General features: G+C 37.3%; 1 protein-coding gene across 1 annotated transcript in view; it reads right to left on the bottom strand.

Moving 5' to 3' along the window:
- Window positions 1–24,176, bottom strand: part of focad (focadhesin) — a 96,985-nt gene extending 72,809 nt beyond the window's left edge. The window contains exons 1-5 of the mRNA XM_030162661.1: window positions 24,137–24,176; window positions 15,999–16,070; window positions 12,997–13,071; window positions 12,484–12,638; window positions 8,584–8,682 (exon numbers count right to left, since the gene is read on the bottom strand). Coding sequence (XP_030018521.1) covers window positions 8,584–8,682; window positions 12,484–12,638; window positions 12,997–13,071; window positions 15,999–16,055 — 386 coding nt within the window. The 5' untranslated portion in view covers window positions 16,056–16,070; window positions 24,137–24,176. The remainder of the gene's footprint in view (window positions 1–8,583; window positions 8,683–12,483; window positions 12,639–12,996; window positions 13,072–15,998; window positions 16,071–24,136) is intronic.
- Window positions 24,177–25,027: the final 851 nt, after the last annotated feature.

Here is a 25,027-nt window from a genome sequence, read left to right as displayed (position 1 = left end):
AAGGCTTTAACTCTTTTAAGACTGCCATTATAACAGGCTGCCTAGGTGTCTTCTTGTTTTCTTCGCATACAAATTGTCTGAATTGTTTTTTTTGCCAATTCTTTTGCACCGTTGTTTTCAGGAAGAACTTAACTTTCAATATCTGGCCATTAATTATCATTACTATAAATGATAAATGCTTAAAACAGTGTGTTTTAGTAAAAAAGTAAAAAAAAAAACTGACTTGAAGTTTTTAGCATATTTATTATCAGAAACAACTGCAGATGTGCATAACGAAATTTTTTGAGATTGCAAAAATAAACTTTCGACTATTTTACATCTGCTCAAACATGCTTTTTGCTCTTGAATATCCAGTATCCATATTATGGCTTCATAATTTTTGTTATTTCAGGCGTTCTTTAGCCTGTGGGAAAGTATCTGAAATACTTCTTTTCTACTTGTAATAAAGTCCCACATTGCTGCTGTAAAGTGTTGTAAAGTGTCAGAAAGGTCAGGATCTAATCTTTCTTTTTTTTTCGATCAATTTTTAAAATATTTTTTCATTGTGCATCTCAGAAGTACAATACAAAAGAAAAAAAAAGAAACTCACATTTTATAATACAAGATTCTGTGACACACAAAGTATAAACCCTACCCCCCCAGAACCAGTGGCAACCCCAGTACCAACCCAATCTGGATCTCAGAATACAAAAACCAACTGATAAAGACAAATAAAGACAAATACATGTATATAGATGAAAGAGAATATAATTTACAGATATAAACAGAATAGTGATCAGGAAAGTCATAGACAATTATGTTGCACTCTTTCTTTAACCATAAAATAAACACCATCCCACATACTAAGTGTTTTTCGACTGGCTGCATACATCCGGGCCACTGACCTCTACATCGTAATCTAGAAAATAATTTATCCATTGTTGCTGTGATAAAGTATGAGGTGGTTGCCATCTCAATGCTGGGATCTAAGCTTTCTGATGCCATTTGAGTTTTTTAGATAATTCAAACGATTCAGGACTTACAATAATTTGAATGCTGTAAAGTGCAAAATGCAGCACCGACACAAACTCTTTCCAACTGTCTCCCCATTATGTGACAAATGCCTTACTGAAGAAGCCACTCTTCTCCGTAGTTATGTTTTGTGTCCTAAATTAATTCCATACTGGATTACCATATTTAAAACTTTAACCCTTTCATGCATAGGTCACTACAGTGGACAGTTCTTCTACAGCTGTTCTCTTGTATATTTATGGGTTTTGATGTTTTAGTTCCATATCAGCCAACATAGTGAACACTTACGCATCATCCCATACACTGACATTCATACCATTACTGTAACTTTGCTGTTCTTGATAAACCTGATCTGCAGTAACATGTTTAAGTGAGAATCAATTGTTATTTGTTAGACAAGAAGGGTTTTTTTTGCATATTATCTCCATGAAGTGACTAATTACTAGCATTAGAATATGTTAAAATGTGAGAAGACATCAGATTAGCAGCATTAAAAATGTTTTTATTTCATTGTTTTCATATCACTTTCTGATATTGGGTTTTAAACACATTTCTTTACTTCAAAAATTAAATGCATGGATATTTTTGTAACTCTATAAAAAAAAAAAAAAAAACTTGATCGCATTGTTTTTTTCATGCCTAAGGAGGAATAAAAACACTGAAGAAAAAAATCTTGACTAAGGTTCTCACAATTCATGCATGAAAGGGTTAACAGATATGCTTCATATAGAGTTAAAACCTGATCCCATTTTGGTTGTACTTGGAGCCTCTAATCAATTTTCACAACTTAATAAACACCACCGTCAACTGCTATCTTATGCACTTACTGGAGCAAAAAAGCTTGTTTTGTTGTTCTGGAAAAAATCAGAAGTTCCTTCAGTTAAATTATGGCTGGAAGAAATAGTTAAATCCGGTTCTCACTGTTAAATAAACTACACCAGTTTATTCAGATTTGGTATCCTCTTCAACAATATATTGATAACTCAACCTGAATATAATTAGAAATTATGTGGTGTGATATGTCATAAATCCCGGGATGGGGGGTGGGGGGGTGGATGAGGGTTGTTAAATTGTGTGTTTGTTATGTTTGCTTTCCTTTGTTGTATTTTTGGTTTGTTCACTCTGTGTTTATTTCTCAAAATGTGGACAAATTGTAATAATAGATGTTTTTGTAACTAACTTCTGAATAAAAAGATTGACAACAAAATGCAGCGCCAAAGAGATTACCATTGTTAAAGGGATAATATGTAATTCCTTGTGCATAGATAGCTTCTGTTAGTCTGTTTAGCCACTACAGTCACAAAGGTCACATGGTTAAAAATATTTAAAACAGGCCCACTATTGCATTTTTGGCCCGTGATGTTTTCTAAATGGTATTTTTTTTGGTAATGCATGCAGATGAATACTTCACTGAACCTGACTGAGCATGTGTGATACACTGAATATGAGGACAGACTCCAGCTGTACAGACAGACTGATCACATGAGAATGAAACTGGTGTGTCCGACTAAACCTTCCCCGGTCCTGCTGAGGCCTGAAGTCGCTCAGTGTCTCGGTGGCAGATTGCGCGGGGCAGCGGTGAGCAGACGGCCAACAATGGGCACCAGTGTGCATCCTCCATTAATCCCACAGCACTTACAGTTACCCAGCAGTGCCAGGCCAGAACGACCAATGGCGGGCCAGACTGCCAGGCCAATGGCGCCACCCTGCTGCCCCCAACACATTCATCTTCCCACCGGGGAAGTTCAGACCGCCAGACAGACGCAGACAGAGGAGACAGCGATGAAGACGGAATGAGACAGGAAAGGACAATGGGAAGGAAGGGGAAAAAGCAAGTGGGGATAGAGACAAGGAGGGAGAAAGGATAAGAAGGAGCAAAGAAAAAAAGGGAGGTAAGGGTATCAGAGGTAGGAAGGGAAACACAGAGAGCAGGAGGGAGGAAGGAGAAAGAAAAGAAAGGACACCGTTCAGTCTTTTTATCACCCGCTGTAACTGATTAAGGAGGCCCTGGGATCTTGGCAAAGGTGCCGATCGGAGGAGGAGGAGGAGGAGGAGGGGCGCCATGAGGCCGAAGCAGCAGCACACCACCACGTTACATCTGCCTGAGGATACGACTGACCACCACTACAAAGAGCTGCCACGTTCACTATCTATACATGACTGTTTTCAAGCTTCACTGACTGGTAATGATGTGGTAACGTACGAAAACAACACCCAGGTTATAGTAAATGTGAAGGATCAACCACATGAGGAGTATTATATACTTCAGCTAATGGCCCTTAAGTTCAAGTGTCATATTTATATTGAAAACTCATCAGCAGGGGGGAAGTCATATGCCAGAACACATTTATAACCACCAAAACCGACAACAAATCAACAACACTATGCTTCCACAGACTGTATCACTCACTGAATAAAGTATAAAGATCATGGTTTACATACATTTGTATTATAGTTTCATTGAGTTTTCTTCTTCAAAATAGAACTCATAGACGCTTATTTTGACAGTTGGTCAAAATAACACTGTCTTATAATCTTCACATGCCTCATCAGCTGATTGTTTACATTATAGCTCTGTTAGCTTAGCTCTGTTTATAGACTGAAAACAGTCACAGTAAAACCATAAATCACCTCTGTTTTCTGTCCAGTTTATCTTGTCAGTAGCTGAACGAACGATCTGTTTGGAATCAAACAAACAAGGTCAGAACTGTCACAGTTTAGACTGAACCATGGATCAATAAATGACAACTTAGCAAAGATAATAACATCTCAAAATAACTTTGTAGAAGAAACGCTGTGACTTGATCATTGAACTCCATTCTGTTCATTTAGAGCTTTGTCCAGTGGAGGAAATACCAACAATGCTTCTAACTTTTATCACTTCCTTAACTCTAAAAGTTGTTTCTTAGTGGTTCTCATTTGACCCATTTCACTATTTGGTCACTTTCTGATGCTTTGGTCAAAGGCCCTGTGGTGTTAGTTTTCTTCACCGTGAGAGACCAACAAAATGAAGCACCACTCCTTCTAGTGGTCACAGAAATCAACCGGACCGTCGATGTAAAAAATGTAGTGCTGCTGCTATTAGTTGACGTAGTTGAACATGAAAATTAGTAAATTAGTCAGCGGCAATTTTTTTTAGTCGTTATGTCGTTTTACTATTGACCGCCTATGTATTTAATCCATGCCGGCATTGGCACCTGCAGCCACCTCAGAGACAGAGAGAGAGAGACCCCATCTAATAAGTCCCTCCCCCCGGTTCGTGCCTATATCATTTAAACGTCCGGCCCCCTCAAATAAAAGTTTGCAAAGATTCAGGAGGTAGGGAACAGGTACATGAGAGTTAAGTTTCACTTTCACTTTCGCAGTCTGTGTGGCATGTACAAAGTAGGAATGAGGATATACATCATATCATGTGACATATCTGGGAGTCTGCACCATGTTGAACTTACAAGCTATCGGTTGCTATGGGCAACAGCATAGTACAGACCTGCAGGAAAGAGCCGTGCGGCACAGACCGCACCACCTATTTATATTGCTTACATTTGCCATGGTACAGGTGACATTGTATGTTTTGGCCCTTGAGTTGTATTCAAAATAAAATGGGCACAACAAAATAAGAAACACTTGATTTTTTTTAAATCAGTCATTTAGATTAGTGGACTAATCAAAAAAGATAGCCGAAAGATTAATCGTTAGAAAATTAGTCATTTGTGGCAGTACTAAAAAAATATATTCCATTCATATCTCCATAATCCAAATCACTGCCATCTTTGGCAGAAGTACATAGCTCATTATGATTTCAGGGCATTTTTTAATATTTCACAGTAGAAATACTCCATAAGCCCCTTTAAACAGATTAAAATAAACCTACCTATTCTCCTTTAACTGTACATAATATCACTGTTTTTCTACCATTAATGTCTTAATTATTTAGAGACCTACTCAGTGCAGGGAGGACGTTTTACAAACTATCAGTATCAGCAAAAATGGACTCCAAAAGCATCTAATGGCTAATTAGATGCCTCAACTGGAAATGCTGTCTCTGAGGGAAAATAAGAGCTGAAAATATAAAGATCGCTCCCTTGTAGAGGTTTTTATGATCAGTTTGATGCTAAGTTCCAGAAATATTTTTTATAAATATAGTTCTGGTTCTTGATTCTGAATCACTGTTGTAATACTCTATAAGCACACACATGTGATCTCATCATATCAGCATATCAGTTCTGGGATTTATTTATTTAAGTACTTGTTACTTTGACTTGGAGGAGGGTGATGTATGCTTTTTCCATCTTCATCATCATCATCATCATCATCTGTTTTGTTTTGTTTTTTTAAAATCAAAATTACCGTTATTTAAAAACACACTACGACACATTCAGCTCTATTCACATCTTACTCGCATTACCTGTAAACCTTTGGTAACTTTTAAGAAATGGAGACATCTGTGATTTTAATTCCACACAAATCTACACTATATGAATGAAAGTATTAGGATATGTTGAATTCAGGTGTTTCTTTTCTAACAGGGGTCTGGGATACAAAACAATAATGACAAATGTCATATTATAGTTTTATATTGTGATAAATATCATTGCATTGGTTAGTTTTGTTTAATTATCTTCGCTTCCAAAATGCCTCAACATAGTTTTTTTTCATCCATGCCTATGGTTTTAAATGTTTTACCACTAAATTTCTAAAATATTTTTGATGTTCTGATGTAAATAATAATCTTGTACCACAACGAACCATCTACTTTCTTCACATCTCACTTAGAAAGATAAATCTCCCCTTAAATTTTAAGGAAATATTGATGTTTATAGCTCAAATCGGCATGAACAGGACATCTTACAGCTATAGACGTGATGAGTCCCAATATTTTTGTTCATACAGTTTAGAAACATCAGTTTTTTGCATTGAGATGGCAGCCGCCTCATACTTCATCACGGCAACAATGGATCAATTATTTTCTAGACATAATAATGATGGAATGGTCAGTGGCCCGGATGCATGCAGCCAATCGAAAAATGCTTAATATGTGTGATGGTGTTTATTTTATGGTTAAAGAAAGAGTGCAACATAATTGTCTATGACTTTCCTGATCACTATTCTGTTTATTTCTGTAAATTATATTCTCTTTCATCTATATACATATATTTGATTTTATTAGTTGGTTTTTGTATTTTGAGATCCAGGTTGGGTTGGTATGGGGGTTGCCATTGGTTCTGGGGGGGTGGGGTTTATACTTTGTGTATCACAAAATCTTATATCATAAAATGTGAATTTGTTGAAATTGTATTTTTGAGATGCACAATGAAAATAAATTTAAAAAACTGATTAAAAAAAAAACAAAACAAAACAAAAAAACACCAATTTCTCCTTTGTCCAAGTTGCTCAGATCCTACTGTTGAACATTTTGTTGTTTCTAACACATGAACTTCGAGGGTTTAATGTTCACTGGCTGTCTAATATATCCACCCGTTGACAGGTCCCATTAGAATGAGAGAATCAACATTAACCCATAAAGACCCAAACATCCACTGTCAACCAAAAGCATCTATGGATCTAAACTGTTCATCCATTAAAGTAAAATACAGTTTGTCATCTTTTCATGGTCATCAGATATGACCCATTTGGACGTTCAGAGGCTTTGTAGTGAACGTGGAAACAGTCATCTTCTACAACATTGATGCACCAGTAAAACCCATGGAGTTGGATCAATGACAGTGAATGGACACACTTGATTTAAGTTCAGTTAATTATATATTTGACTGAAAAAGCCACTTTTTTTTAGTTTTTTCTGTTTTGATACAATAGCCTTTGATTTTTTTCTGGGATTTTATGAATATCTACATGATCAGTGAATTAAAACATAGGAAAATAGATGATTTTCACTGGGAAAAAATGCAAAATTCAGAGGATCATATTATAACAAATGGTGATAAATCACTTAGGAAAGATTTAACAGAGAGAAAAATTCATTAAGGAAGTGCCACAAAAGTCCTTATGGGTTAATAGGACTTTGTCTGTCAATGGTAAATGGACTGAACTTACATAGCGTATTTTATGCACCTTCATGGTGCCCAAAGCATTTTACAATTCCTCACATTCACCCATTCACACATAAACTCAAACAGTAGGCGGCATACAGGACACTTCAACAACTGGACAGTCAGAGCCAGGAATCGAACCACTGACCCTGTAGTCACTGGACAAGCCGCTCAACCAACTGAGCCACAACCGCCACAACGGTCATAATGCAGTGGTTCCCAACCTTTTTTTGGCTCGTGACCCCATTTTAACATAACAAATTTCTGGCAACCCCAAACATTCAAAACAGAGACATTTTTGCTGAAATTAATTTGTTTTTGATCATGTAATAGTTTGCTATACTATGTTGCAAATAAACATTCATTTTAGACAACATTTAGTCTGTATATAATGTATATTATTATGGATGGAGGCAGAAAAGCCAGGTGTAGATTACTGCACAAAGAGAGAATTTGATTTTCCTTGGTCAGGATATGTACAGTCAGTCCAGCTTGGATTTACAAAACTGACAATTAATACTGAACAAACAAAAACTCAAACTATGAATTATGAAAGAGCTGCAGCATCTGAAACTGACCACAATGAACATTTGACAGATAAACAGTACCACAGTGCTTCAGTTTCAGACTCACAGTTTGTCATGTCTTTTATGGATTGTGATCGTCTCTGTCAACTCACCATATATTTTTTATTAGTAAGATTTTAAAAATTGTTATCATTTGCTAGAAATTTCAGGCAACCCCATTTGAATTCCAGGCGACCCCACGTGGGGTCCTGACCCCAAGGTTGAAAAACACTGTAATAATGTTCTGGCTGATCAGTGTATTTGACTAACGTTGTGATTTATGTGTGTCCTGCCATGTCCATTTTTGTTTTGTATACATTTAAAATAAAATGAAAAAAATAAAATTAAACAGCACAACTTCCACAGAGACTACTAGTAATTAAATTAATGGCAGTAGAATTATCCATAATGCAGCTGAGCAAAAGTGTGAACAGTTAACAGGTGAATAGGTTCAATAATTCAATGTTCACATTAAATACCAGTGAAAATCAAACATCACAGAATTCAGACCAGATTCCCAACATTATGGAACCATTTGCAGGGACACATAGCAGCGGTGTGAACTGACCCGTCTCACCCCAAATCAACTCAGCTGCTTTTCAACTTGTAAAGTGGCCAGTGCGTTTAACAGTCAATCAGCTCTTGGTGAAGTCATCTGGTCAACACGGTTACAAAGCGTCAGCTGGCAGAGGTTTGAGCTCAGCGAAGAGAGCATCATCATCACCTCATCAATTTGAAGCAGCTGTGTCCATGTCACATAAGCCTTAGACGACAGCTGGGTGTTTGCGGTTGGTGTTTTTCCAGGAGGAAATAGCAATATGAAGACTATTAATCCAATCTATTAACCCTTGGAAAATCATTGAGCGATGATTGGGGCTGCAACTATTACTCAAGCTCGGTGCATTTTCTCAACAGAACATCACAGCTTTAAGAGGCAGTGTTTGTAGAGGAGGACTGACCGGATGGAGTAAGGACAGGTGAAGGCTTTTTCTCGGTCTCGCTGGTCCGCCTGCATCTGGAGCAGCTGTCCGATGACCTTCAGCAGCCCCTGGACGTTTCTGTTCAACAACAACAGACACTGAGAAAGTGGTCGTACTATTGATGGGATTATTTTACCAACTTTTATTTTATCATGGAAAATGTGGAATATCAACAAACCTAGTAATTACTGTTTTGTAATTTAAAGTGTACCTGTACTGGTCATGCTTTCAACATTAATTGTGCTTTGTGTTTTACTTATTGATTATTACCTCCACCAAGGAGGTTCTGTTTTTGCCGGCGTTGGTTTGTCTGTTTGTTTGTCTGTCTGTCTGTCTGTCTGTGTGCAAGATAACTCAAAAAGTTATGGACGGATTTGGATGAAAATTTCAGGAAATGTTGATACTGGCACAAGGAACAAATGATTAAATTTTGGTAGTGATCGGGGGTGGGGGGGCCACAGGGGCCCACCGATCTGCCTCGGCGGAGGTCTGCGCTCTCCGAGTGCTTTTCTAGTTATATTAGTGTATATAGGAAAAAGGATGTGTGATTATTACCTCCACCAAGGAGGTTATGTTTTTGCCAGCGTCTGTCTGTCTGTGTGTCCTTGTGCAAGAAAACTCAAATAGTTATGGACGGATTTGGATGAAAATTTCAGGAAATGTTGATACTGGCACAAGGAACAAATGCTTAAATTTTGGTGGTGATCGGGGGGGGGGCACTGATCTGCCTTGGCGGAGGTCTGCACTCTCCAAGTGCTTTTCTAGTTGTTATTTTTATTATTATTATTATTATCATCATCATCATCATCATCATCATCATCATTAATTATTATTATTATTATTATTATTATTATTATATTGATATTCATATAAAATAATAATTGCTATATGGTGATCATAAGGAATAGAGATTGGGGGTAGGAGTACATAAGTTTTCACATCATCCTACTCCTTTTCGAGCATGTATAATTTCATTTCATTTATTTCTTTTTTTGTTTTGTTTTGTTTACTTATCAACCTTTTATATACCAGTACTGATATTTTATTGTTTGATTTTTGTTTTGATTTCACTGTGTACATGTTTGAAATAAAGATTTCAATCAATCAATAAGCAAGAGAGGCACAAATTCAGTTAAAAAAAAAAAATTACCATAAACGCACCCTACTGGACCTTTTAATGAACCTATGGAGAGCAGCCATTACCAGCTAGAAGTGACGTACCTGTCATTGTTTCCAGGTGATGAGTGTAGGTAAACAAACAGCAGTCAGTGAGTGAGATTGAATGGGAAGCACATGTTGGTATTTGTTGTTTGTGCAGCCCTAAGCTTTGCACTCCACCATTGTCCTAGAGACGTGACCCAGCCAAGACTGGCCGATAATATGTCATCTTAGACTAATGTCTGCTGCACGGGGTCAGTGACCAGTCCATCGCACCCCAGGTAATTGGACAAAACAACTAGGTTTCGTCACTACCGGTACTGGAACAGCCCATGAAGGAGGCAACATGTCTGTGACCATGGCTGACGGACAGAGCAGCGAATTAGTACTGGCGCATATCTGACAACGGGTTATAATATAAGTTACTGGACGGAACCACTAATATTCTACAGCTTTGGAAAAAATTCAGAGACCACTGCAATTTCCTGTGAAATCAGCATGTGTGCATGTATAACAGCCATTCCAATCCTGTGTCTGTTGAATTCCAACACAAACACACAACTTACTCTACTTAATAAACACCTGATCCATGTCTTATTTAAGACGAAGTATAAAAAACACTATTGTGTCCATCACTATCTTCTTACAATAGGCAAAAACAGTACTATTAGTACCCCAAAAGTAATTGGAATCCAAAAATAACTATTGAAAACTACTGGACTTCTGCTCTGACAATATTCCCAAACTCTGAGGACTGGTTTTTCTATCAGGACAATGCTCCTGGCCTCAGCTAGGTCAATAAAGGTGTGGATGACGGGCCACCAGATGAAGACCCTATCATTGCCAGCCCAATCCCCAGACCTGAACCCACTTTGAAAACTTCTGTAGGAACATGGATGATCACAAGCCATGGAACATGTCTGAGCTTCTTGAATTTCTATGGCAGGAGCTGCATAAAGTCATCCAACAGCAATGGAGGAGAGCCAAGACACGTGAAAGTTGTCATTAAAAATCAGGGTTATTCCACCAAATCCTGATGTCTGAACTTTTCCCAAGTTACTACATTAGTTTTGTGTTGTTTAGAAATTAATATGAACTGGTTTTCTGTGCATTATTTGAGGTCTGAAAACATTGTATCTATTGATTTGGACCATGTGTCGTGTTCTGCAAATACATGCTCTAAATAACAATATTTTTACTTGGAATTTGGTAAAAAAAAAAAAAGAAAAAGTTCTTGGTAGTTTAGAGAATAAAGCAAAACTGTTCATTTTACTCAAACATATACCTATAGAGGGAATGCACTTACATCACTTCCCCCTTGTGCCACGCCCCTCTAAGTCAGACTGAGTGGCAAAAACAAACCGGCTCAACATGGCGGAGCATAGCAGTAACTACAGCGAGACCTGGAAAAATGTGGAATATAACATGAAATTAAAGACAATTGGACTCGACATGGATCCATACAAGCTACCAAACAACAAGTGGTCTACAAACATTGATATGTGGCCGGAAATCATGTATCCTGACATTTATATGAACCTGATTTCAACACCGGGAAAATCCACAATGCAAAGGCTGAAAGCACACAAAAGACAAAGAGTTGTTGACATCCTCATCATCGTTAATTAGAGGATTACAGCTGGTGAGTGCTTTCAATTCAACATACTATTGTTTTTGAGGTTTTATGTCAGTGCAGACGTATTTTCTTGGTGGTGATTGCCAAGGTAAAGGCCCAGCAGTAGTGCTCACAGTTCACTACTGATTTACTGGAGTTGAACCCTTAGTATTGACCCAAGTGAGTGTATGATCTACTGGTACTGTGGAGATTTAAGTAGAGTTCACGTCAAATACTTGATACAACACAGCTACAACAGCTTTGTGCTAGAGTACCCCCTTATTTGGAAAACTAGGTTAGCCTCAGTTTAAGCTAGTTTACAAATTATGTAGAGCACAAGGTTCAGAATCACACAACTGAAGACAAAAACGTTTCAGTTATGAAATATAGAACTAAATGACAGATGCTAATATTAAGAGCTTTACTAATAAGTAACGTTAGCCAAAACGATATGTAATTTAAGGTATGATTTTACGCAAGAACACAGCATAAATTAACGTTAGCTGACACGAAATGGCAACCACAAATCCAGGTTTCATTGCCTGGATTCCAGTTATTTCTACAAATTGCAGTGATCCATCTGCTTCTTCTGTCTTTGGCTTTAGGCAGCCGGTAAAATGATAGCTCCGAGTGCTTTTTAAACCTATATGTGTGATCAATGACACAACAGCTCTTGCCCATTTTTCAGATTGTTCTAAAGTTTTCGCAGTATTCAAGCCAAAGCTGCTACTCATCTCCCTCTTTCTGCCACTCAGTGGACGTAACCGCGGTGACTTCGCTAGCGGTGACATCACATGCATACCCTCTATAAATGGTCAAATCAGAGAAAGTGATCATTTTGCAGTGATCTCTTATTTTTTTCCAGAGCTGTATGTGATCTTTGGAGATAGGACTAGGACTAGATGGGTCTAGTATTAGCTGTGAATCTCAGGTAATTTGTAATAATTACAGTTACCATCTGAGATCTTAATCCTATGTAAATCATGCCTGTAACTCTCCTAATGAACTGTTTGGCTTATATTCGTACTTCAAACTTTGAGCAGCACATTGTGTTTCCACCTGGAATGAAATGTGCTACATAAATAAACTTTTGCTTGCTTGTGTACCTGGCAGAGGGCAGGAGGTTTAGGACGCTGTTCAGGATGAAGTTCAGGTCTGCGTGACCCTGATCCACCAGCAGCACCAAGGCATCACAGCAGACTGAGCGAACCAGAGCACAGTCACCGCTGCACTGCTGCCACAGAGTCTCCAACGCTGGGCCCTGAATGCAGCACCGGCACAAAAGAAGAATGGAAATGTCAGTTTTAATTCAGGTAGAAATGGCTTCAATGGAAAATTAGAGTCATTTGGTAAGAAACATTGCATAAAAGGGTAAGGACAAAAACAAAACAAACACATATTTGTGTCTCTGCTAACTGCCACTTGGAGTTACACTTTGAATATTACACTACATCATTCCATTCATCGCATTTCATTAAAATATCAATAATGGAAGGTTTAAATCTGTTTCTTGATACAATATGGTCACACATACTGCCGTTGTAAAGCCCCATGAAACGTGTATTGTGTTGGGTTTCATTGGTTTAAAGATGTCATTTTATCATTTTGGATCAACTTACCTGCATCGAGGCCTGGTTGATTTGTCCATTTTGTCCTTTCTCCTTCAGCACAGCAGCAAGAAGACTTCTTACAGTCTGAAAAACAAGACAACAACAAATCCATTGTAGAAACTTCTTCATCTGGTTACAAACAGAGCAACTTTCCATGCAGAAAGCAAAATCAAATGTCGCTCCACATCCTGGAAAATCAGCCCTAGGGAGTCACACTTTGGGTACAATGAGGGAAAACATTTGTGGTTTGTACACAGTTTGATTTTATGTATAAATATTGCACGTTTAATGAAGTAAGTGAGCATTTATCAAACACAAATTCTTACAATACAATTAAAAACAGCTGACAAAAAGAGTCAATGTAAAAAAATTGTAAACAAAAAAAAAAAAAGTTGTAAAAAATGACAAATGTTAAAACTATTGTGATTTTGTTTTTGTTTTGGGCAGGGCAGTAGAATAACCTGAAATATTATACTCTTCTCATTTCCACATTTTTCACCTCCTGGACTCCTCAAACCTTAAACACTATCTGGAAATTGTTCTCTTTTTAGCAACAAGACCTGTGGCAACTAAAAGAGGTGTGACTCACATCTGGATTATACAAACCACGCCACAAGATGGATTTTAATAATGAAGGTTTTCCTCAATCTGCGGTTGTATTAGTTATTTCAAATCTAACATGCGCCATCAAACTAATGTGTGTTCACTAAAAAATGCATGATATCCCTGCATCATTACACACTGATACACTGTGCCACTTTGTGAATTGCATTATAAATGAATCATAAATTTATCATGAAATAAGATTGTGAAATAAAGCGGTGCATTGTAATAAAATAACAGATAGATAATGCCCCTGTTAAACCATTTCAAATTTAATCAACATTTCATTAACATTACAGCTCCCTGGTAACGATGTTTCATTTTGTTAAAGGCCTGTTGTCTTGGCTCCTCTCTCCTCAGATGGGAGAGACGTGAGAGGAGTTGACGCAAGAATCCGGGGAGCTACAACTTCAGAATTAAGAGGAGGGGGTCGTTACTTTGCATTAATAAACACTAACTGTACTTGCTCTGCTCAGCTCTTTAACCCTTTACAGGGCACTCATAGAAATACTCTCAAATTAAAAATTTCAACCATAGTGTGTTATTGGAGGACGTAACAAGACTTTATTACTTTCATGAAATTAAAAAAAAAATATTATTATGTAGAAAATCAAGGTCAATAGTCGCTTTTCCATTGGACACATGCACAAGTCTTTACCGATATTTACTAAATGTCGAAAAAACAGAAGCGCATAATGTCGGTTTTTCCATTAAATCACAAATGCAATGATTTGTTTAGTTCTTATTGAGAGATGACACAAAAAGTTATTCCATAAACATGGCAATGAACGTAAATATCGTGTTGATTTACAGATATATTCATTATTATTTTATATTACCTCTCTATACTGTACTAAATTAAAAAAGGATTGGGTTTTCAGATGTATCCACACATATCACGCCACGTTTCTTTTAAAACTCTTCTTCGCTTGTAATGTTCATCAACATCCTTTTTTTAATTTTTTTTATTTGCATGACTAGTTGCGGAAAAAGTTCTTTCCATTGCAGTTTTGTGTGATATACCAATTGCGCTATTCCCGAAAAACCACCTCTTGCCAGCGCAAAAGTTTTGGCGAAATTGTCATTTTTCCATTAGGCAAATTTTTTTCTGCAAGTTATATTCATGCAATTTGAAGGTCAATGGAAAAGCAACTAATGAAGTTACCATATTTGGTTTCTTACCTATAAGTGGCAAAAAAAAAAAAAAAAAAAGTATATATAAAAAAGAAAAACACTCGGAGAGCGCAGACCTCCGCCAAGGCAGATCAGTCGTTGCCCCCCCCCCCCATCACCACCAAAATTTAATCATTTGTTCCTTGTGCCAGTATCAAGCTTTATTGAAAATTTCACCAAAATCTGTCCATAACTTTTTGAGTTATCTTGCTAACAGACAAGCAAACAAACAGACAAACCCCGAAGAAAACATAACCTCCGCCGTCCTTGGCGGAGGTAAAAATGCAAGAAAAACACATGTAAGGTGAAAGGAATATGTATTTTAGAACATTAGACCAACATAAGTGCTGATCCAGACCCCTGTCCACATCCACATTATCCCTTTGAACATCATTCCTTACATTAGTACCATAACTTCATGGTACCTAACAAAGCAGGTACACTCACTGTTCATGCAGAGGTGGACCTTACAGACCCTGTAGACCACATTGGACCTGAGATTGTTGACTGTCCTCACTGGAACTGTTGCTGTCACTGACTTGTGATTGGGGATGCACCGATACCACTTTTTTCCAGACCGAGTACAAGCACAAGTACTTACATTTGAGTACTTGCCGATACCGAGTACAGATATGAGTACTTAATAATACCATTACAGTTCTTAGTTCCTTTTGAAAATGTGCTTTATTATCATTGTCATTAGTCTAACAAAGTGCTGCTACTGACATTTAATGCATTGGAATGAGTATTTCTCAGTCAATCCACCTGAAGACGCCGCTCTTAATTAACCATACTGGACAAATACGTTTCTTTCAATCAGTGTTACTTTTATCAGCGTCATTTATTTGGAAAAATCTCCACACTGCTGACATTACTCCTCCGCCGCGTACCTGCTGCACTTACCACTGCACTTGTCACGCTGCTGTAAGTGGTATCGGTGCAGTTGTATTGGAGTACTTTTATGAGTACGAGTACCAGTACACACGCTGAGTATCGGACCCGATACCCAATACTGGTATTGGTATCAGTGCATCCCTACTTGTGATGTGTGTGGAAATGACCAGAAATAGTCACTTGCCCAATAATTGGTTCTGTGTTCAGCAGCTACTTCAGTAATATGGACTGGAACATCATAAATTAGGCATTAAACAAATAAATCTCCATCACACAGTGGTTTGACAAGTAATTTTCCTTTAAAGTGACAGTATAGTTTACTCATGGGCTCAGCAGCTCACCTGTGTTTGTATGACCGGGCTGGGGAAATCAAACCGTATCTTCAAACTGTCCGTCATGTCTGCTGATCATGCCTGAAACCAACAGGAAGTCCATTAGAACCAAGAGATGAGGCGTACTAGAGTGGATGTATTGTTATTTCTACTCTTTTACTTTCAATAACTTCACGTTTTGTTTGATCACAATATGAAAGAAAAGTCTCTGGGATGAGGGGGAGGGGGGGGGGGGGGGGGCGGTGTGATATCCTCCTATTCAACCCAGGTATATCACATATCAGCGACTCGGCCTTTGAAAGAAAAGCCAAGTGATGCAGCCACCTGTTGCTTCATAGCGCTAATGGAAAGAAGAATCACTGCTCGGAGGTATTCAGGGCTTCTTTGAAAGCCGATCCCTGTCGTGTGATATCAAAATATTGGCCCGTAGCCATGACATAATTTTGCATTAAATTATTCACGAGTCATTGGTATCCCACCCCACTTATTAGCTGGCAGGTTGCTAAGCAGACAGGTTGTCTCAGGTTGTCTCATTAAACCGGACAATATGCCCCTCAGACAGGTACTGACCACCAGCTGTCTGCGGCCTGATGCTCCACAGCTGCTCCCACACCACAGGACGCTAGGTTTCATCAAACATCTCCCTGGTAGGGGGTCGGAAAAGGCAAAGGGTGGACTGAGGAGCCAATTTTAGGATGTGGTAGATGTGTTGGTTTTTGATCTTTTCTCAGGGTGGGGAAGTTCACAGCAAGATCAACCTGTTAAAGAGACCCCCAGGGCAAAAGTTGGCAGACTAACCCAGGACCCCCCATCCCCCACCTGTTGACCTCATTCCAGTTACATGACAGCTTTCAGGCTCCTGGTGTTTTGTTGTGCCTATTTTTCAACACCTCTTGAGGTTAAGAGCCCTCTTTACTTAGTCAGTAAAAGCTTGATGGATTCACTAATAACTATGCATATGTTACAGCAGGGGTGTCAAACATACGGCCCGTGGGCCAAAACCAGCCCTCCGTGGGGTCCATTTGACCCAGAGGATGAATTTGCCAAGAAATTAACAGTCAAGGGCGTCAATGAGTTGTTTTGAGTTACTATATTTTTTACTTCCAGGTGCCTGTTATGAATGTTTTGTGTCTTTGTAGATCCACTGTGGTCTGTACGTTGTAGTACACATCTGTAAACATAATCTAATACTATTAACCTTTTCATGCATGAATTATGAGAACCTTAATCAAGATTTTTTTTTCCTGAGTGTTTTTATTCCTCTTTAGGCATGAAAAAAAAACAATGTGATTGAATTTTTTTTTTTTTTTTTAAATCAACCTGTTTTTATGTTTATGTTTACGCATTTGGCAGACGCTTTTTTCCAAAGCGACTTACAGGGGAAAACCAATTAAATCACTCAATCAATCAAATTTTATTTATATAGCGCCAGATCACAAGAAAGTTATCTCTTGACATTTTATATATAGAGTTGGTCAAAACCAGACTCTAAGTCAATTCTACAGAAACCCAACAGAATTTTTCATGGACTTACAAAAATGTCCACTCAGCTACACCATGAATTTTATTCTTGAAGCAAAGAAACATGCATTTAAAACCCAATATCATAAAGTGATATAAAAACAGTGAAATGAAACCATGTTTAATGCAGCTAATCTGATGTTTTCTCACATTTTAACATATTCTAATACTAGCTATTTCTCACTTCACGGAGATAATATGCAAAAAATAAATATTAACAATTGATTTCCACTCAAGAACCAATTAAGAACAGCAAAGTTACAATAATGGTATGAATTGCAGTTTATGAGATGATGCATAAGTGTCCACTGTGTTGGTTGATATGGAACTAAAACAACAAAACCCATGAATATACAAGAGTAAAGCTGTAGAGTAACTGTTGTTTTTCTTCTTTCTTTCTGGATGTTCAGGTAATTCACATTTTAGTTTGTAAATCTAAACATTATGAAACTGTAATCATACTTTTTTGTACTACACCCGGATCCAGAAGAAGATCCTGATCAGCATGTGGCCATTATGTTTTGGTCATCTCCACATCAGGGCTGGACTGTAGAAATTTACACTGGATATCATTTATATTTACTGAGTTATTGCATCGATCCACTTCCTATCTCTTATAATGGGGAAATTTTTCAAAGTCGCACCAAATCCCGATTCAGATCCGGATCCAAATAATTTCACCAACTTTTGTTGACATCATCATAAAGAAGCTGTATACCAAGTTTGAAATCAATCGGAATTGTAGTTTCCGAGAAGAAGACGATTGAAATTTTTGTAACAGACGACAGACGAAGACGCATGACGACAATAGCTTACGACCTGTCGGCTGGTAAGCTAAAAATGTGGTTAAAAAAGTTATTATGCTATTATTTAACTGGTGTGGCCCACTTACTGCGTTACAGCCTGTTTTATTATCTGGTTTTTACAGTGATGCTTGGCCACTTTAACATGGATTCCGTTTTGTCACATGAAAATGAAAGCTACAGTGAGGAATATTCAAATACATAATGCAACTAATCCCTCATTTTGTAGGTATAATACTACCAAAACTGGGATAGGCAAAGAAAAGAACTGTATACAGAACTACTGTTGGCTTATTTCAGCTTCTTAAATAATACAATTTGCCACCTTAAATTGTAATATTTTAGGAATTTTGAGAGAAAGTGTTACATCATCCTGTATTCCTGTATTAAGAGGGAAATATAAAGTCATTCATTCTCTGCATTTAGGACATAGTAGTCCTATATTTCCTTAAATAAAAACCAGTATTCAATTACAAGCCAGGTCTGTAATAACAGCCGATATAAAAGGTAGACTTCAAATATAGGTCAGGTAAACAACAACATAGTCTTTGGTAATCTTTCAGGAGTGAGTATTTAAAACATTATGTTACGTGATTTGACGATGAGAATGGGGATGGGATTAAAAAAGTTTTTCTTCTTCCCACTCCTTTTTGAGTGAAGACTAATGATTTTGAAATTTTGAATTTGCATGTATTCTGTAAATGCTCAAAATAAAGAAAAAAATGAAAGAATGAATGAATAAATCTTTGGTTGTCTGTCATATAAAGTGCTGCCACTTCAGCATAATGTACACTTCTACAAGTTGATCGTAAGACATTTAACAGTGTATATAACCTATTTTCCACAATTTGTTGCTGTACATCACTCATCTGAAGTGTTATTGTCTACTCTAAGTCACTGCAGGTGTGTGTGTGTGTGTGTGTGTGTGTGTCTTACTTTTGCAGTGAAATTATTATTTGTATAAACTTGCACAAACGACAGATGACAGTTAAAATAAAAGCTCTGTTAAGCGAAGAATGGTTTCTATCCACTGGAACCAGAAAGGAAGTGTTGCATTTGGAGAAGAGGACATTTTTATATAGGCTACCTTTAACTTTGCTAACATGAGTAAATCAAAATGAGGCTTGGATTATGATCATATCTACCTACTGAACAGAGGAAATTAAAAACAAAGGTCTGTCTCAAAGATAAATTTCCTTCAAATAAAGGCTGGTTGCCTCCTATTACTGGGATAAATTAAAACTCAGGCCAATAAATAAGAAAATACTGTATTAGAAGCAGTTGGCAGCAAGTGTGCAGCACCCAGTAATCAACACCAGCTCCTTCACTGATATCATCACCTTGGCCTGTTTCACACATTTAGCATTTGATACATGATTCAGTTCGACGGACATAATACTATTACATCCAAATAATTGCATGGTTCAGGCCTACAGACCATAAGTGCAGTTTTTATGGGGAAACACTGACAAAACTACAGGATCACCCAGAACATGTAGATCTCCACTAAGACCAAAAGCCCACTCTGCTTTTCATTCATTAAAATACACTCAAACCAAATTATGATCCGTGTTTTCCTACTTTTCGTCAGTCGGCGCCACCACCTTTTTTTTTTTGGATTTGCTCCAAACTTCCATTTATGCGATGGATTTAGTCATCCAGGTTCTACATTGCTAACATTTTTTTTTTCTTTTTTAGCAACAGTACATACAAAGAAGTGGAATTACAGTGCATACATTATACATTGCCTTTTATATAATTTTTCCCCCATGCCCAAACCAACCCCAAGGCCCTCCGAGAAGGGGCAACAGCAGGGAAAAGAACATTATAACAAAGTCTCTGTGCAGTGGAAAATCAATTAAGTACAAGCAATAACAAATCTGTGATATACAAAAATAATAGAGAGAGACAATAAAAAATAAATAAACTAGAAAACACTCGGAGAGCGCAGACCTCCACCAAGGCAGATCAGCCCCCCCACCCCCCCCAAAAAAAATTAATCAATTGTTCCTTGTGCCAGTATCAACATTTTCTGAAAATTTCCTGAAAATCCATCCATAAATTTTTGAGTTATCTTGCTAACAGACAGACAGGCAAACCCTGATGAAAACATAACCTTCGCCATTTCACGTGGCGGAGGTAATAAATAAAAAACAAATAAATAAAATACTTAAATAAATACTTTTTTTTTAAAAGTACATTGCTACCAATTTTAATGAAAATTTGCACTCCCTGTATGAGAGACATTCCATGATGTAGTGTTTTGGTGATGGAGGTGGAGACCATGCACTTACACATCAGTCCACATTCTCCTATAGGTGATAATGAAAACTGATGGATGCCATAATATATGGTTCAAGTCATTTTCATCCTCGTTGAACCATTCAGTGAGCCTTTGTCACCTGTGGATCCTAACTATTGATTTTGTGCCTATTTTAACACGTGGATTTGCCTTAAACGTCGTGTAAACCGATATACTTAGCTAACATTACCATAAACAGGGAATATGAGCCTCATGTAGCCTAACCACCCCCCCTCCTCACACACAGGCACCCAACCCAAACCAACCCAACGCACTGTCGTTATCTAACTGATAAGCCAGCCTGCTTTGCTGTACTGTCCACCTCCCTGCTCCTGCACTGACTCCCAAAGCCAAACAGCCTCATGGTCACATAAACAGGTAAGTGAGCAGCACAGTTACACAGGAATCTGACACTCACCTGCTTGTTTACTAGTAGAAAAGGCTTTTAATCTTCAAGTCCTACCTTAATGTCAGCACTAAAACCTGAGTGGCAATAGTTTTGGTTAGTTTGAGGAGTTTGACAGACATGTGGGTGCTGACAGCAAACAAAACAAAAAACACACCAGCTATTATTTGTCATCTTTTTCAGTGACAGCTATAATTTAGAAGTTCCTATCTGTTTTTTAAACGTTAAAACACCGATAATGCCTAACTTTGCATTGAAGTGTTTGCACACCAAACAGCTTTCCAGTGGTTTCTACAGCATATTTACCTTACAGCAAAACAATATGGGCCAGCCTGTACTGCTAGGTCTGCATTAGCAATAGAAGAGAGGACAATGCGTGAACAGTGTTGAGCCAACAGTGCTTTAGAAATGATACCGCTGAGGCTTTACTGTGTGACACACTGCACATGCCAGACAGGCGCGTGGGATTTTTCAAGGCCTTTCAGGTGACACAGCCTTTCACGATGGAGCTCCTGAAATCTTAGCGACAGAAGGACGCAGAAAGCTGAGTGCAGTCCCGCAGACACAGCTGTAAGCGTTAAATTATGAGACTACTTTTGTGAGTATTTGGTGTTTTTAATCATTGTAGATTCATATCCACTTGGGTTTTGGCCAGAATGTGATAATATGCATCATGATACACGAGTTGAGATTCAGTTTATTGGCTAGCAATCCTCTATGACATTCTTACATCCAATTTCAACTTTAACCATGACATTCTACAGAATATACCATCACATGCTTAAAATCTGTGGAACAATAAATTGCCTTTTTTATACAACCAGAACAGTGGGGTCTGTATCTACATTTATCTAGTTGTAGAAGGCTTAAACAAAATGCTGATTTTTGTGTGTAAACAATGTAAAACTGGATGCAATATTTCAGAGAAGAAAAAACATAATGCTACCAAACTTAAGCACTGTGTCTCCAAAATTTCAGGTCTATTTTAGGAGGTGTTTGTACTAGGTCATCAATTGGCAAACGAAATTATAGCAATAATGTGGTGTCTCTACTTATTTTCCTAAAGACAACAGAAGTGCTGTCTGGAAAATGTTATTAATGTTGACCTCAACATCAGTTGTCAAAGTAGCAATGAGACAAAAACAATGTACAAGAAGCAACAAGGTAAAAAAAAAAAAAAAAAAAAAAAACACATAAAACTGCTGCATTTCACAATGGAAAAGTCAATAAAAAATTTTAATTATGGCAATTTAAGCAGTTTTTCTATATGTTTGGTTCTAAAAAGACAAAACATTTCTCTTTTGGGTCTTAACTAATAAAATCCACAATTGGACAGTGGAAGTAGGAGGCTTTAGGAACTTCAGAGGTTGTACATTACGTGTTCTTTTGGGGATTTTCAGTTTTACAAAAAATCGTTTTTAACAAGGCCTATTACGAGAAAAGGGCCAGTTCTGATGCTCTGTCATTGCTGATCACAACTAAAACATCCACATCATCATTGAGCATCATTTAGACTGGGATGCAGAAAGATTTGTTTTCCTTTCATCTCTCCACCTTCTACTTAAACAATAAAAATATATAGGCAACATGTTAATTTAATCTAAAAAAAAAAAAAAAAATGCTCATAATTATTGAAAAAGTTAAGGGGGACAGCTCAATTACTTGTCCACTGTGGTGTGGTAAATGTTTCCTCTTGATTTTGTTTTTATGAAACTTCTGTCTTTGAGGTGTAGTGGTAGTGTTCCTGCTTAACACTTATTTTCTGAATAATCAGACATTTTCAAAAAAAAAAAAAAAAAAAAGCAAAGATTTTCAAAGTTGGACTTTGTTAAATGTATGGTTACTAAGTGTAACCATACAGGTACACAAAATTAGACAGCTTTTGGACAAATAATTTAGTGTCTGAAGTGGTTCTCAGCTTTATGCTACAATCCTGAAACTGTAAACCGTAAAAATATGATCATAAGAGGGAACCACAGACATTATTTACAACACCTTTTAGTGTCCTCTAAGGTACCTGATCTTGTTTAGTGTAATCCACTTATTATCCACATTATTTTCCTCGACAATAACAGTTTGGGTTGTGTTTTATTTTTGTTTGTTTTTTCAAATGCAAAAAAAGATCATTATATTACTGACATGATTACTTTTTTCGTGTAAATTGTTTGGGCTTATCTTTGTTTTCCAGCTGCATGCTTTGTTCCACCTTTCGGCCACACTCTTATTACTCTGTGTATTCAGTTTGACAGGGCTTTATTTGAGTGTTTTTTGTCCATGTTCATAGTATTTGCTGTTCTCTTTTTCCTCCTCTGAGGGAAGTCAACTAATATCTCCAGTGACAGATGGATGCTGCTGTCATTTTGGATTAAATGTGTGTTAGTGTCTCTAGATTATCTGTATTATCTGTAGTGTTTAGACAAAGTAATACAAACTTTGTCAAATTACATTAAAAAGGCAATCAACATTATATCTCTATCATTTTATTAACATGTTTGTCGTCTGGTCCTGAAGGTCCGAACTCCAGTCATTTTTTATATCTATTTTACAGAGGCTACAGGACGATTCAACGCAATGTTACGCACTATAACTGAACGGAGTTGTGTTTGCTACCGCTGTATTTAACCTGTTTTATGGATTATAATTATGCCGAATTACAGAGTCTATCTTGTTCTTCTAAAAACAGATTTCATTGGGGTTTTAACAATTATACTGTTTTTCTCAGATGTAAGCGAAAAGGAATATTACCAGTTTTTAAAGTAGGATTCCGCACCGCTGCCTTAAACTAGTCCTGGTCCTGATGCTTTAACGCGTCTGCATATATAAAATCAGTAAATAAAGTAAATAAGCATAAACACTGCTGTGCAAATTGCTGTTACACCCAGAAATGGATTATTAAATTAATAAACTAAAACACACTCGACTAACTGGAGCATTTACTTAGCCAAATCGGCTAACAGCAGCTAACTGGAGTTATCATCACTGGGTTCGTTTACGTAACTGCTGTCATTTTAATACAAAGACAGACAAAATTTACTGTCTAATGCAACTATCCGATTGATGTAATACCTAATGAATCACAGCGAATAAAAGTGATAAAAGTAGTGCCTAACTTTACCTCATTGATCCAGTTCATATCTGAAGACAGCATGTCACTACGGTAAGCAACGAGGACCAAAAGAGACGGAGTCAGTCTGTGCTATAATACATTCGCGCAAATCATTGGAGGGGAAAATGAGAAGAAGACGCTTATCAACACGTTAAATGCAGACTTAACAGTTAAATATGGATTATTTTTGTCAAGTAAGTTTACAGGTTTTTGTTCATTCTGTAAAACCACAATAACAGCAGCTCACCACGTCATTAGTAGTCAGATATTAGATGGAAACCTGCCTCAAGTTCATACAGAGCTTTGAGGTGCTTGTATTTGAGTATTTTCACCTTCTGTTGCTTCAGATTTCTACCTTCTTTGTGGGGAAACAATTTACTTTTTACTTCTGATTTCAAGCAACTTTATTTACACTTGAGACTTTTACCATTGATACAAAAAAGTAATTGACATCAGCAGTTGCAACTATGGGACATTGCATTTTTACTTTGTATGTTTTTTAAGCATCAAGTACATTTTGATAATAACAATTTTGTAATTTTATGCAAGATTTTGAAAGCAAGATTTTTAACCCATAAAGACCCAAACAGCCACCGACGACCAAAAGCATCTACTGATCTAAAATGTTTAATACCTGTTGATCCACTAATCCTATCAATACATGTAAATAACTGCTGTAAAAGGCAGTTTGTCATTTTTTCATGATCATCAGATATGACCCATTTGGACATTCAGAGGCTCCGTAGTGAATGTGGAAACACCGTCATCTTCTGCAACATTGGTTCACCAGTAAAATCCATGGAGTTGGATCAATGACAGTGGATGAAAACATTTGTTTTTGTGTTCATTTATATACATACATACATGCATACACACACACACATATATATATATATATAT

Source organism: Sphaeramia orbicularis, chromosome 18 (assembly GCF_902148855.1).
Source record: "Sphaeramia orbicularis chromosome 18, fSphaOr1.1, whole genome shotgun sequence".
NCBI lineage: Eukaryota > Metazoa > Chordata > Actinopteri > Kurtiformes > Apogonidae > Sphaeramia > Sphaeramia orbicularis.
The sequence above is the reverse complement of the archived record's forward strand: the minus strand, read 5'-3'. Positions and strand labels throughout refer to the sequence as shown.